At 40.7% G+C, this 14,337-nt stretch overlaps 1 protein-coding gene across 2 annotated transcripts in view; it reads right to left on the reverse strand.

Moving 5' to 3' along the window:
* GUF1 (GTP binding elongation factor GUF1) overlaps positions 1–14,337 on the reverse strand; it is a 50,405-nt gene that overhangs the window by 24,872 nt on the left and 11,196 nt on the right. For both annotated transcript variants that reach the window (XM_077815705.1, XM_077815706.1), the window contains 5 exons: positions 13,851–13,928; positions 11,330–11,413; positions 10,684–10,748; positions 8,966–9,169; positions 6,589–6,728 (listed from right to left, as the gene is read on the reverse strand). In XM_077815705.1, the coding sequence (XP_077671831.1) occupies positions 6,589–6,728; positions 8,966–9,169; positions 10,684–10,748; positions 11,330–11,413; positions 13,851–13,928 (571 nt within the window). The remainder of the gene's footprint in view (positions 1–6,588; positions 6,729–8,965; positions 9,170–10,683; positions 10,749–11,329; positions 11,414–13,850; positions 13,929–14,337) is intronic.

Genomic DNA, 14,337 nt, shown 5'->3' on the forward strand with positions numbered 1-14,337 from the left:
CAGAGGAAGAGACCACCTAGTGTGAAACTGAGTTAAGTAACAGTTTTGCTGCACTGGAGAATGAGAAGAAAAAACAGGCAGAAGATGCGGTGGCAAGAAAGAAAAGAAGGGAAACCAGTTCCTGCAGAAAAAAGAGGAAGAGATGATGGACCCGAGCCTAAGGAAAATGGAGGATAACATGCAAGTATTCATACTAATACAAGGAACAGACAGGTCTATATGATCAGGTATATGTGACCTATACTCAGAAGAATTGACAGGCCTATAACCAGAACAGATCCAGAGAACAGAACAGTGTGCTATGTCCCAGGCGCCAAGATGTGGATATGGAGCTGAAGAGGATCCTGAGAGGAGTGGGCAAAAATCCACAAGTTGTACTGCAAGTCAAGATGAAGAACACTGCTAGATTCCCACTGAAATAGATCAAGGATGACTATGCTCAGCTCAGTAAGATGCTAAGAGGAAGCTCGGGTGATTTTCAGTGGAATATTTCTGGTCCCTAGAGAAGGAGGGAGAATGCATGACAAGACAATTAAAATCAACAAATAGCTCAAGGATTGGTGCAACAAGGATTTGGGATGATCAACTATTGGGAGGCATTTAGGGAAACAAGACTCTTCTCAACTAATGGACTCCACTTGAGTACCTGGGGTATTAATCTTCTGGGATTAAGGCTGGCATGACTGATAAGAATGGCTTTAAATAAGATGGGGGAATAAGGTTGGGAGAGATTTGAAAATATCTCTATGCCTGGCATCAATACATAGAAGCAGGAAAATCAGCTAAAAGAAGACACAGTAAGGGATAATGGAACACCACAAGCTAGAAAACTAGGTGAGGTCCCAGGGAAACAACTGAAATGCTTATTCAAGAATGCAAGGAGTTTGGGCAATAAAATGGAGTAAGTGGAACTACTGTTGCAGGAGGTCAAACCAGAAATTATAGGGATTACAGACACATGGTGGAATAGCACTCATGACTGGAATACAGGCATTGAAGAGTATGTGTGGTTAAGAAGAGAGAAATAAAAGGTAAACATGTTTGGAACTGTACATCAATGAAGCAGTAAACTGTAAAGCAGTCATTCTCAAACTTTCTTTTTCGCGGACCACTTGAAAATTGCTGAGGGTCTCGGCGGACCACTTAATGATCTTTCCAAATGTTGCTTGTACTGTTAGCTAACTATTGTAAAGCGCTTTAAATAATAAAAAAAAAAAAAACAAACTTTTTATTCTTCAAATAGAAGCACACAATTCATATTTTAATATTAGTGGTTTTATCTTTCTAATGCAATCGAAGTGCCCACTCTCCCCCGCCACGGCAGCCCCCGAGCTGGGAAGAAGGGAGGGGTGTCTCTCCCTCTGTCCCCCACTGTGGCAGCCTCCAAGCTGAGGCTGGCAAGGAGGGCCGTCTCTCCCCGGCAGCCGCAGCCTTAGAGCTGGGGAAAGTCGCGTCTTTCTCTGGCTGCCGCAGCCCTGCACATCCCGAATTCCCCCTACCCAATTTTATCACCACACTTCCCCCTCCCACCTACTCCCTATTGCCCACAAGGCCACCACCTCACCTTACATGTGCGTCTTCTCCAGGGGCCAGGCACCTAATTAGTGGAGCCATGCCTGCACGGCTCCAATAATTAGGTGGGTGGCCCTTCATTCTCTTATGTGTGGGCGCCCAGGCATGCATCTTAGAAGGAACTATCCGCGGACCACCGGAATGGAGCTTGCAGACCACTGGTGGTCCACACATCACAGTTTGAGAACCTCTGTTGTAAAGAAACACAAGTGATAGTATGGAAGAGCTGGTTATAGGAACTAGCTTTGGATCAGGTGATCACAAATTGATACATTAAATAGAAGGATAATCAAAACCAGCTTGTCAACTACGGATTTTGATTTCAAAAGGGCAGATTTTAACTAATTACCTTAATTTCCCAAAGAAGTCAACTGGACTGAAGAGCTCAATGACTTAAATGTGGAGAAGTCTTGGAATTTCTTCAAATGAACTATACAAAAACTATCTGAGAGATCTGCATCCCAAGGAAGGGGAAAAAACTTGAACGGAAAGGCTCCAGTTGCAGCTAGATGAATAACCACCTCAAAAAGGTTATTAAGAGTAAGCGGAGGCCTATAAGGAATGGGGAAAGGGATTACCAGCAAAGAAAGTTACATCATGATGGTTAGAAAACGCAGGAATAAAGTGATAATTTCTAAAAGTCAAGCTGAATTAGCTCTTGCCAAAGAAATTAAAAGAAGAGGTTTTTAGTTATATAAATAAAAAAGCGAAAAAGGAAGGATGATGTTTGCAGCTATGCAGTGTGGCTAGGAAGGAGACTACAGATAATCTAAGTATGGCCCAAAAACTAAATGAATACTTTGCCTCGGTTTTCAATTATTAGGATAATATGGAACATGTTCACGAAGGCACAATGGCTGATGGAAATGAATGTCTAAGAAATGGAAATTAGAGGTGGAACTGAGGTGGAAGTAAAACTTAAAGAGTTTGATGCATTCAAGTTGGGAGGAAGGGGGTAGGGGTGGGGGACCAGATAACTTCCATCCCAGAATATTGAAAGAACTGGCACATGAGATTGTGAGTCCAGTAGCAAGGATTTAAGGAAATAAATCTATTCACGAAGGGGTAGAACCATATGACTGGAGAATAGCTAATGTTGTACTTATTTTTAAGAAAGGGGGAAAAAAGTGATACAGGCAATTACAAACCTGCTAGACTGACCTCAGTAGTATTCAAGGTTTGAGAACAAATTGTGAACGAAAGAATAATTAAATTCATACAGGTAAACGGTAAAGCGTTTACCAATGGTAGATCATGCTGAAATAACCTAATTTCATCTTTTGAGAAAATAACTTTTACTGCACTTCGCTTATCTAAAAGATTGATTAGGTGAAAAGGTGAATTATTGGACTAGAGAGAGGATACTAGTGGCGTTCCTCAAGGATCAGTCTAGGGACCAATCTTATTCAATATTTTTGTTAATAATCCTGGCACAAAAAGTAGGTGTGTGCTCTTGAAATTTGCTGTTGATACAAAGTTTGGAGGCATCATCATACAGAGGAGGATCAGATTAGTACATAAGATTATCTGAATGACGTTGAAGACTGGAGTGACAGAAATGGGATGAAATTAAATAGTACAAAATGCAAGGTCATGCACTTGGGGTCTAATAATCAGAATTTCTGAAGTGAGCTGTAGCTCATGAAAGCTTATGCTCAAATAAATTGGTTAGTCTCTAAGGTGCCACAAGTACTCCTTTTCTTTTTGCAAATACAGACTAACACGGCTGTTACTCTGAAACCTTTTCTTTTTGCTACAAGCTGGTGGCTCATCAGTTGGAAATGAAAGAGAAGGAGAGACCCCTGGGTGCATAGGTCAATCAGAGGATGAGCAACCAACATGATGCATCCATGAAAAAGGTAAATGCAATCCTAGGACATACTAGGGGAGACGTTTCCAGTGGAGATAGAGAAGTATTAATGACATTGTACAAGGCATTGGTCAGACCTCATCTGGAATACTGTGTACAATTCTGGTCACCCATGCTCAAGAAAGATTAATTCAAACTGGAACAGGTGTAGACAAGAGCTAATTGGATGAATAGAGAAATGGAAGGCCTATTTTATGAGATGAGATTAAAAGAGCTTGGCTTGTTCAGTCTCACAAAAAGAAGGGTGAAAGTGTATATGATTGTTCTCTATAAATACATCAAGTGGGTAAGTACCATGGACAGTGAAGAGCTATTTAAGCTAAAGGACAATGTTGGCACAAGAACAAATGATATAAAATTGCCACGAACAAATTCAGGCTGGAAATTAGAAGGTTTCTAACCATCAGAAGGGTGAGATTCTGGAACAGCCTCCCAGTAGTAGCTGTGGGGGCAAACACTTTAGTTTTGAGAGAGCAGGACACATTTATGAGTGCAATTGCATGACAGGTTTGCCTGTGATGGTGGGGGACAGAGAACAGCAGCCCTGGGGCTCACTTCCAGTTTATGTTCTGAAAGCTCATGCTTCAGGATTTAGCTGGCCACTTGCAGGGATCAGGAAGTGATCTCCCCGCCTCCCATGTGCCCATATATTCTGGGAGGCCTTTTTATATCTTCTTCCTCTGAAGTATCAGAGATGGCCACAGCTGGAGACAGGATACTTGGCAGGGTGGGCCAGGGCTCTGAGGTGTCACCAAGCATTTTTCTCTCAGGTGCTTGGCTGGCTGGTTCTTGCTCTAACTGATCACCATAAGTGGGGTTGGGAAGGAATCCCCCTCCCCAGGTCAGATTGGCAGTGACCTTGGGGTTTTTTTTGCCTTCCTCAGAAGCATGTGGGTGCAGGTCACTTACCAGGATTATTTCAGTATATCTCATTTAATCGTTTCCCGGGCACTGCTGGGGCCTCACTCACTGATGCACCTCAGTCTGTCCTATTCACTTGCCTCTGGCACCTAATAGTCTAATTTCCTGTGGGTCTCATTTATTTTGATCTCATTTCCATTGTTGGATTTAGTGTGTGGGTCCTGGGTGACAATGGTGGTGGTGGCAGAGGTCTATCATATGCAGATGATCAGACTAGATCAGCAGTTCTCAAACTGTGGGTCGGGACCCCAAATGGGGTTGCCAGTGCTGGCTTAGACTTGATGGGTTCCAGGGCTGAAGCCTGAGCCCCGCTGCCCAGGGCCGAAACCAAAGCCAGAGAGCTTCAGCCCTATGTGGCGTGGCTCAGGTTGCAGGTCCCCTGCCTGGGGCTGAAGCCCTTGAGCTTCAGCTTTGGCTCCCCTGCCCAGAGTGGTGAGGCTCAGGCTTTACCCCCCCCCTGCCCCCCCCAACCCAGAGCAGTGGGGCTCGGGCAGGCTCAGGCTTTGGTCCGCACTTCTGGGGTCGTGAAGTAATTTTTGTTGTCAGAAGGGGGTCGCAGTGCAATGAAGTCTGAGAACTGCTCGACTAGATGATCTTGTGATCCCTTTTGGCATTAAACTCTATGACTCTATATATTATTCCATTAAAAAATATTAGAAGGACATTATTAAGGTTTCAACGCTAAACCCTCAAAAGTTTAAGACATGCCAGAATTAACTGTTCCTGTTCCATTCCTTTGTGTTTCAGATGGGTAAACCACTCCTTCCCCTCAAACATAGTTAAAGATGCAAATGGTCAAGCAGCAGCCTAGCAAAAGCCTAAGGGCCCGTGATGAGAATAGAAGACACTCAGATTTTTATCCAACTTCAAAGGAAAGCAATTGTCACAAAGGTAAGATTGAGCAGAAGATTTTAAAGAAAGGAAGACTTGTATGTGAACTCCCTACCCCTGAAATTCTGAGGGTTCTTTTTTGTTTGTTTTTGGTTTTTTACTTTTACATTAGATTCACAGTTGTTTCATAAAGATACATTTTAGCTTCATGTTTTGGCAAATGAGAAAAGGACTACAGAAGCACATTGCAAATTATCCCAAGATAATGATCTTAGTTTATAGCCTCCAATATGATCAGGCATCTGAGGAAATAAATAAACTTTTCCCATTCTCTCAATACAGGTTCAGAAGGTAATTAATGTGGCTCTTTTCTTCTGCTGCTTTTCCTTACAATTATTTCCTCATCCTCTGTAGACAGAAATATTGCCTCCTGTAAACTTACGAGAACAGGCAGTGACAGAAAGTCAGTGTCATTACTCACATGCTTAAAGTTAAGCACATACTTAAATGTTTTGCAGGATCATTTTGACAATCAGTTTTGGTCACACATTTTTTTTTTTAAAAAAAAAAAGTGTGAAACAAGGGCTGCCAATAATAAAATAAGGCTTTTCCCATGGAAAATGCTTCATAATAGACAGCAGAAATTGCTTATCAGGAGGAACAAGTCCAAATTAGTGACACGATTCGTGAAGATGTACAAGTTTATTTTCAGCCATGAAAGGCCTATGTGAGCTAAGATGATCCTCCCGTAGTGAAAATAAGTGTTAGCATCTTATTTAAAAACCATTGGCAAGTTTTCTTAGTCTTGTCTACCCAAGTGAAAGACAGGAAAATTTTACAAGGTTATATAAGCATCACATACCACCCTAGAACGGGGTGGCCACCCTGTGGCTCTGGAGCCACATGCGGCTCTTCAGAAGTTAATATGCGGCTCCTTGTACAGGCACCGACTCCCGGACTGGAGCTACAGGCGCCAACTTTCCAGTGTGCCGGGGGGGGGTGCTCACTGCTCAACCCCTGGCTCTGCCAGAGGCCCTGCCCCCACTCCACCCCTTCCTGCCCCCTACCCTTCCCCCCCAGAGCTTCCTGCACGCCGCGAAACAGCTCAGCGGGAGGTACGGCGCAATTGCTGCTGGTGGGTGGAAGGTGCTAGGAGTGGGGGGGAGCTGCTGACATATTACTGTGGCTCTTTGGCAATGTACATTGGTAAATTTTGGCTCCTTCTCAGGCTCAGGTTGGCCACCCCTATTCTAGAGTAACACTCTGCTAGTGTGCTGTTTTCACATCCCCTTAATGTGGATGCATGTTCATAAATTTCCGTTGCCTGAGTAGCTCTCCTACTCCTGTAGGGAACATAAAACTGCTTCCAGTTTCTGAATTGGTATACTCCTCACCTGCAAAGACCATTGGTTTCGCTGATTTAAAGCCTGGCAAAGGCTCCACTGGCTGCTTATGTAAATACAGCGTGTCTCCTATTTGGGCTTCCGTAACCTCTTTCATCCCAGCAATCAGATAGCCCACCTGTCCAGCATATCTAAATAAAATTGGCATTATGTCGAAATATTTATTGTATTTAACAATATTTCAAGTTTTTCCCTCTGCAGTTAGCCCCCTCAGGTATACGAGCATATGTTCTCCCCCAAAGTGCACATACTCAACCCCGAATTGTTCCTCCCTTGTTTACATATCCCTAGAGACTCTTTACAAATGGATCTAGGACCTAATTACTACTAGAGGTTAAATGTCTTTGTGAGGCTGAGATTTTGGATTTCCAGCCCTACCCAGTTTCCTGTTTGAAGGCAGGGGCTGGGAGGTACTTTTCTGACATGTAGGACACAGAAGTAAGCAATACCCACACACTACCAAAGCCAGTTTCAGATACTAGGAAAGGACTGCTTGGGCAAGGAGCAATGTCACCCCTCTGTTTGCCCTCAAACCCCAGTAACTACCTGGGTTGTGGAAGCAGGTGGATCACCATCGTATGCTGCTGGTGGTATGAGAATCCAAGGGAGATGGTTAAATGTAGAGTTGTGCAGTTAGCAAAGCAGGTAGTTCAGCCTTCCCCAGCATCACTGAAAACCTCTGAGAAGGGCCTTTAATCAGCATTCATCTGCAAATGGTGTCAGAAATTACCTCCACTCTTTGACTATGGCAACGTGCTTTCTCTCACGCTGCCGGGAAGATGAACTAGTTTCCAACAGCAGTTGCATCTGGAGACAAACTAAAGGCCTTCCCTGTTTGGGTAGATGAACAGCTTCCTGCCTCACTTGCTTTGACCATCAATCACACACTCCCTCTCCATGCTGTTCTGCATTGCACTTATGCACAGAACTTCAATGAGTGTCCTTGCAGCAGTTATAAGATGATGCCCCCAACTTCCACTCTTACCCAAGACAGCTTCTATGGGTCAACTGGAGGCTCAGACTACATGTTCAGCATGCTATTCAAGCACTGCTCTGATAGCTTCTGTGCCCCAGATATCAGATCAGTGCCCCCAGAAAATTTAGGTGGAAAAGGACTAGAAAATTAAAAAAAAAATAAACCCTGAAAAACCCAGTGCACAATTTATTTTTGCTCCATAACAAGTGTGAGCACCAGAGTTATGAGTGCTTTCACAATTAAAATACCATCAGCAGTTAGGCTGCCCATTTAGCTCTAGACACCCTTTAAAAAGAAATCATGTTTCCCTACCTTAAATAAATAAAACCTCTACCTATTTTTACGCCTAAAATGCCCATTCCCCTTCACCTCTCTTCCCCTAGTAGACAGTCTCCAACTCCAAGTAAATGCCAATGATTGTTAAAGAAGCAGGCAGGAGGCTCCCAGACCAACTAGCCGTTATTCTCTTCTCATTATTTTATCTCAAGGGGTTGTGATTCACCATACATAGGAGTGGTTATGCAGTCTGAAAACCTTTTAAAATCATAAATATAGTTTTAAAATACAAATCAGACTTCAGAATTTTTAGAGGGTGGCTCATTTCATTTTGTTCTGCCACTTTTATTATATTAATGTGATATCACACTGCCAAACGTTTTGGTTTGATGGCAATGCATTGTGTAGTCAAATGGGAGGGATTGTGTGTCCTTGAAAGTAAAGCTTTTATCATCCATTACACACTAAAAACATGTGAATTGATTGATCATTAAAGGTGCCGGATGGATAACTCAGGAGGCTGAAGGTGTTTTTCCAAAAGTGCCTAAGTGACTTATGATCATAATTCCCATTGAAAGACAACAATATTTTTCACTCCTAAGTCACTTAGGCAGTTTTAAATCATCTTTTAGTTGAAGAACTGGTATACAATGAGCAACAGCTATGCAGTAAGCTCCTAACCTAAACGTGTGCCTAAGTCATACTGGTAGGGAGACCAGCTCTATAGATGAAAGGGTAGTTCTGTCACCAAACCCATTCAGTCCTTGATTTCTCTGTTCACACTGCAAAGAAGGGTCCCAACAGTGAAGTTGGTGGTTTGCATTTATGTGTTGTGAACACTTGCTTACTTGAACTGGACTGAGAATAGCAACTCAAGCCATGAAGCTCCTAGACAGAGAATTTCAGAGTGGGATTTTCAAAATGCTCAGCATTGGCCTAATTTTAAATGGAACAGTGAGAAACAATGCTGAGTGCTTTCAAAAATCCTCCCCAATCCCGCCTCAACTGCTGTCCAAGGCTAAAACTGAACAGATGATCTAGAGATTCAAGACATTATATCTGATTATTCCAATACTCCTTTATGATTTTTTTCCCCCTAAAGAACTTCTTACTTACAATTTATGAGTTGGCTGTTCATTTGGGGTCAGAATTCCTACTTCATTAACTTCATAGGTCTTCCTTGTGTGAGCAGACACAATCTTATGTCCTTTCTGAACCTCTCCACCAAAGAGCGCAATGTTAGCTATGACGCCCCTGTAGTGGTCGAAGGTGGAGTCGAACACCAAGGCTTTCAATGGGTCACTAATGTTAACACTGGGTCTATTAAGAAAAATGTACAAAATACATTTAATATGTATTAAATAAGAGCATGAACTGTACACTATTTTTCATTGAAAGTCAAATGTAAATCCATCTATTTCAAAACATTCAAACAAAATGTTCTTACAAAAATAGATGCTAGTCTAAGTGCAGCAAACAAAAATCTTGAAGCTGTGTGAAATAGGAGATTGGCTATTTATGGCATACAGAATATTATGAGAAGATTTTTAAGCCATTCCACACTTCTATTTCTGATCGTAAACCTGTGCCAGCAGATTGTTCTCTTAACAATATTAATGTTCCAAATTAAGTGTATATTTTGTTCTTGTCTCTCAGCTTTATTGCAGGATGGCAGACATTAATTTTAAACCATTGCAGTGTTTTTTTTCCCCACGAAAGTTCTGATACTCAAGAATATCACACTGATACAGTTCTTCCATCCCCCACTGACTTCATTATCATTTGGGTTCTGTTTGGCATTTATCACTGTAGGTAATACATAATAAGAAACAAACAGAATGAAAAGCAAAATACTGATTCAGAGATGAACTGGGATTTAGCAGCCTCTCTTGACATGCTGACAATGGTCAAATTTCCAAATAAAAGTCTTGATTAAACTGCACTTCAGGCTGTACAAGCTGAAAATACGTATTCGTAACTCGGGCCCCTGCAACAATTTTAACTAAACAATGTAATGCTCAGAAGAGAGAATGAAAACCTAAAACATTTGATTAAATATAAATATTTTAGAAATTTGTGCTTCCCTGAATCATACTGGGATTGATCTCCAGTTACTTACAAAATAATATCTGGGAAAAGTACATCATTTCTAAAAAGGAAATTTAAATAACCAATCACAAAAATTGTCTTGCAAAAAGAAAAGGAGTACTAGTGGCACCTTAGAGACTAGCCAATTTATTTGAGCATAAGCTTTTGTGAGCTACAGCTCATTTCTGTAGCTCACGAAAGCTTATGGTCAAATAAACTGGCTAGTCTCTAAGGTGCCACTAATACTCCTTTTCTTTTTGCAAATACAGACTAACACGGCTGCTACTCTAAAAATTGTCTTGCTTTCTCTATGCTCCCGTTTGTGGGCTTACATCAGTAGTGTTCAAATGTAATGGATTTTCTTTCTCTCTCCACTTCATATAATGTTACCTATGTTAATGGTTTTTGTGTTATATTCATCTTTAATAATTCCCATATATACAGTGGGGGGTGGGATGGAGAGTAAATACACACACGGTTGAAAGGATTTACCAAGCAATGAAAAATTTCTCTTTTCCAAATTTCATTTCTCAAAATGAAATAATCTTGTCCTACTCACCTCAAAAATAAGATTCCTGCCCTTCCACTCCAGTAACAGGAAACCACAAATTGAAAAATTTCATGCAGAATGGATTTGGTATAAGAATTTAAAAGGGCAGCTCAAAAATCTGTCTAGTTACTAAAAGCTAGTTACTATCATAAATAGGCAGAGTCTACCTCTGGCTCCATAAAACACCAAAACTTACGCTGGAACCTTTTCAATAACTTCCTGAAGCACCTTTTCCACATTCGTTCCTAGTTTAGCAGAAATCTAGAACAAGTTCAGAAAAAAAGTTTTATTGGGAATAAGTCTGCTGATATACATTATCTATTAAACGGACAATGCCATCTTCATTTTGACATGTTAAAAGTATGATGCTCAGCTACAGACTCAACGGGCAAGCTGCTGGGCATGTTAATTCAAGACTTTGTTAAACTCTATTAAGCATTCCATAGTAGAGAAACAGACACATCTCACGCAGGAGGAAAGACGTCAGGGAAAGAGAACATGATAGAATCTGGCGCACCCACAGCACAGGAAAATTCAGAATTTTCCTTGAAGCCTCTATCCATTAGTCCCCAAAATTTGACACTATTTGAAAGTGTTTTCATTACTCTTCTGTTTTCTAGATGGACATTAATCTCAAAAAGGACCTTTGCCCTCTCCTTAACACAGTAAGACGAAATATACACTGCATATCAAAAAAGAAAAAGAAAAAAAACTCAGGAATGGATTTACTTTTTTCAAGAGTGCACATTTTTCATTTCAGCTCCAGACAGGATTTTAAGAAATTTAATAATCATCCAGTTGCTAAACATCCAGATTTTTAATTTTTTTAAAAAAGATCTTACCCTAATACATTCATCCTTAGAGATATCAAATAGCTTTTCAATTTGTTTCTCAACTCTTTCAGGGTCTGCATTCTTCAAGTCAATCTACAAAACAATATTCCTGTTACACATCTGAAATACTAGTCTCTCTCCCTCTCACACACACACTCTTCTTGCATGTCAGAATTCTAGTTCACCAAAATAAAATTTTATAAAAAATGAGATCATGAATACTGCAAGTAAATAAACAGCTGTCTTTATCAGAAGGATCCATACTAAAGTGTTCCCTAAAATGAGTCTTAAAACAGTCCTCCCATCTTTTAAAGACCTGCATATAACAACAATTCTTATAGAATAGCGCTAACAAGATTGCTAGTAAGGTAAAGACAGGGCGCAAGTTTCAAAATAGCTTTATAAACTACACTATAGCCCAGCACTGTAAAAGTCTATTTGCTTATTCACCTCTGGCAAGACTCTCCCCCGCCCCCCTTTGGTGCCTTTGAAAGGAATGCTTTACTGCAACAAAAAATTATTAATAAAAAGAAGGCAAGTAGATTTTGTACCTCAGTTGGAAAAATTAATGTGATGTTGCAAGTCTGCATCTAGCACAAGGGTAAAACACTACTCAGCCTTATTTCCAGCGCAGATATTGAGAAAAATTTTTTACGTCTACACATTTCACTTAACTAGTGAAACAATAACCTATCGCTCGCTTTTCCACCCACACTACCCTACAGGTAGATCTTGTCATTTGTGGAGTGTTTTTCTTAAAAGCTCATTAAAGTATATTTCTTGAATATTGATTAAGAGATAAGCCAAATACTCTCACACACGTATCACCTTTGAAAATAGAAGGGGTGGCGGGACTGAAAATGCATGCTGGAATACAATGAACACCATGGTGGAAGTTAAGTGATCTTTGTAGAAAGCTGGCTGTGTGATTTACCAGAAATTAAAATAAAGACAGAGAATTCTGTAACAGACTGATGTACAGTGTTTTAAATGAATGCATTTTCATCATGATGGCCTGCAATATTATCGAGCAAATCCATCAAGAAAAAGTACCAACACATTTAACATTAATTTACCTTTCTTCATAGTTTCAGCAGAAGTAATTGAGTGAACAGAGTAAGGGAACACCATCTCATCCACAATGCTGTTTTTCTGTGTTTCTCCAGGTTAAGGTTCAGAGTGAGTCAAGCTCAGAAGTGATGCAAGTTACATGTTCCTAAGTACCTTAAGTTAACATAACTTACACCCCAACGAGCTAAAGATGCACAGTAAACGAGCTGAGGGGACAGTTTAACTTATCATAGAATCATAGAATATCAGGGTTGGAAGGGACCTCAGGAGGTCATCTAGTCCAACCCCCTGCTCAAAGCAGGACCAATCCCCAATTAAATCTTCCCAGCCAGGGCTTTGTCAAGCCTGACCTTAAAAACTTCTAAGGAAGGAGATTCTACCACCTCCCTAGGTAACGCATTCCAGTGTTTCACCACCCTCCTAGTGAAAAAGTTTTTCCTAATATCCAACCTAAACCTCCCCCACTGCAACTTGAGACCATTACTCCTTGTCCTGTCCTCTTCAACCACTGAGAATAGTCTAGAACCATCCTCTCTGGAACCACCTCTCAGGTAGTTGAAAGCAGCTATCAAATCCCCCCTCATTCTTCTTTTCTGAAGACTAAACAATCCCAGTTCCCTCAGCCTCTCCTCATAAGTCATGTGTTCCAGACCCCTAATCATTTTCGTTGCCCTTCGCTGGACTCTCTCCAATTTATCCACATCCTTCTTGTAGTGTGGGGCCCAAAACTGGACACAGTACTCCAGATGAGGCCTCACCAATGTCGAATAGAGGGGGACGATCACGTCCCTTGATCTGCTCGCTATGCCCCTACTTATACATCCCAAAATGCCATTGGCCTTCTTGGCAACAAGGGCACACTGCTGACTCATATCCAGCTTCTCATCCACTGTCACCCCTACGTCCTTTTCTGCAGAACTGCTGCCTAGCCATTCGGTCCCTAGTCTGTAGCTGTGCATTGGGTTCTTCCATCCTAAGTGCAGGACCCTGTACTTATCCTTATTGAACCTCATCAGATTTCTTTTGGCCCAGTCCTCCAAACTTACACCCTCCAGTTTGGTTTTGCCTTTACTAGGATTTAAGGGAGTTGTTAAAACACATTAGCTAGAACTCCGACGTATCCTAAAACACTAGCATAGACAAGGCTGTATAAGCTTAACGTCCACTGTGTGGGGAATCTTTCATTGCTGTCACCCAAGTAAAGTTCCTACCTCTCATACTGTGTAAAATGACACCTTTCACAGCAACTAAAATTCACTGCAAATAGCTTAAAATACTAAACAGGGGATAACTCTCTATTTGCAACTATATTTATTTCAGATTGACCAATTAAAACACGAGTAAACTTCACTCCATCTTTTGTTGCATTCTTCAATTTGGTGATACATTTCTTGTATTTCATAATTTTGTCACGGTTATGTAAAAACTGCTATTATATATAAGTCTAAAACATTATTACCTTGTTTATAACAGGAATTATTGCCAGCTGTGCTTCAAAAGCAAGATAGAAGTTTGCCATCGTTTGTGCTTGAATACCCTGAAAAGTATTCATAAACAACATTTTATTACCCAATGCTACTGTGTTTTATTACCCAATACTACGTTCTGTGTTTGGGGTATTAACAGATAAGAAGCCTATTTTCCTATTACACACATCCCTTCTTTTTGGGAGGTGTTATTTTCTTTAATTGGTTTTCAATAATAGACCTATTTCCATGCTGTTTATATTACCATTATCTAAAAGTGTAACAGAGGATATTCATAATGTAATAGTAAATTTATTAATGCTGAAAAATAATTCCCTTCTATGATAGTGTATGAACCTAGTCCTGTTTAAACGATAATTGGATGACACCTAATATTAAGGTTCTGTTTATAAAAGGTTAAAAAGTAATAGATATTTTAATAAAGCAATTGTTAGAGAATCCAGGAGGTCAATAATCACC

The sequence above is a fragment of the Eretmochelys imbricata genome, chromosome 4 (genome assembly GCF_965152235.1).
Source record: "Eretmochelys imbricata isolate rEreImb1 chromosome 4, rEreImb1.hap1, whole genome shotgun sequence".
Taxonomy (NCBI): domain Eukaryota; kingdom Metazoa; phylum Chordata; order Testudines; family Cheloniidae; genus Eretmochelys; species Eretmochelys imbricata.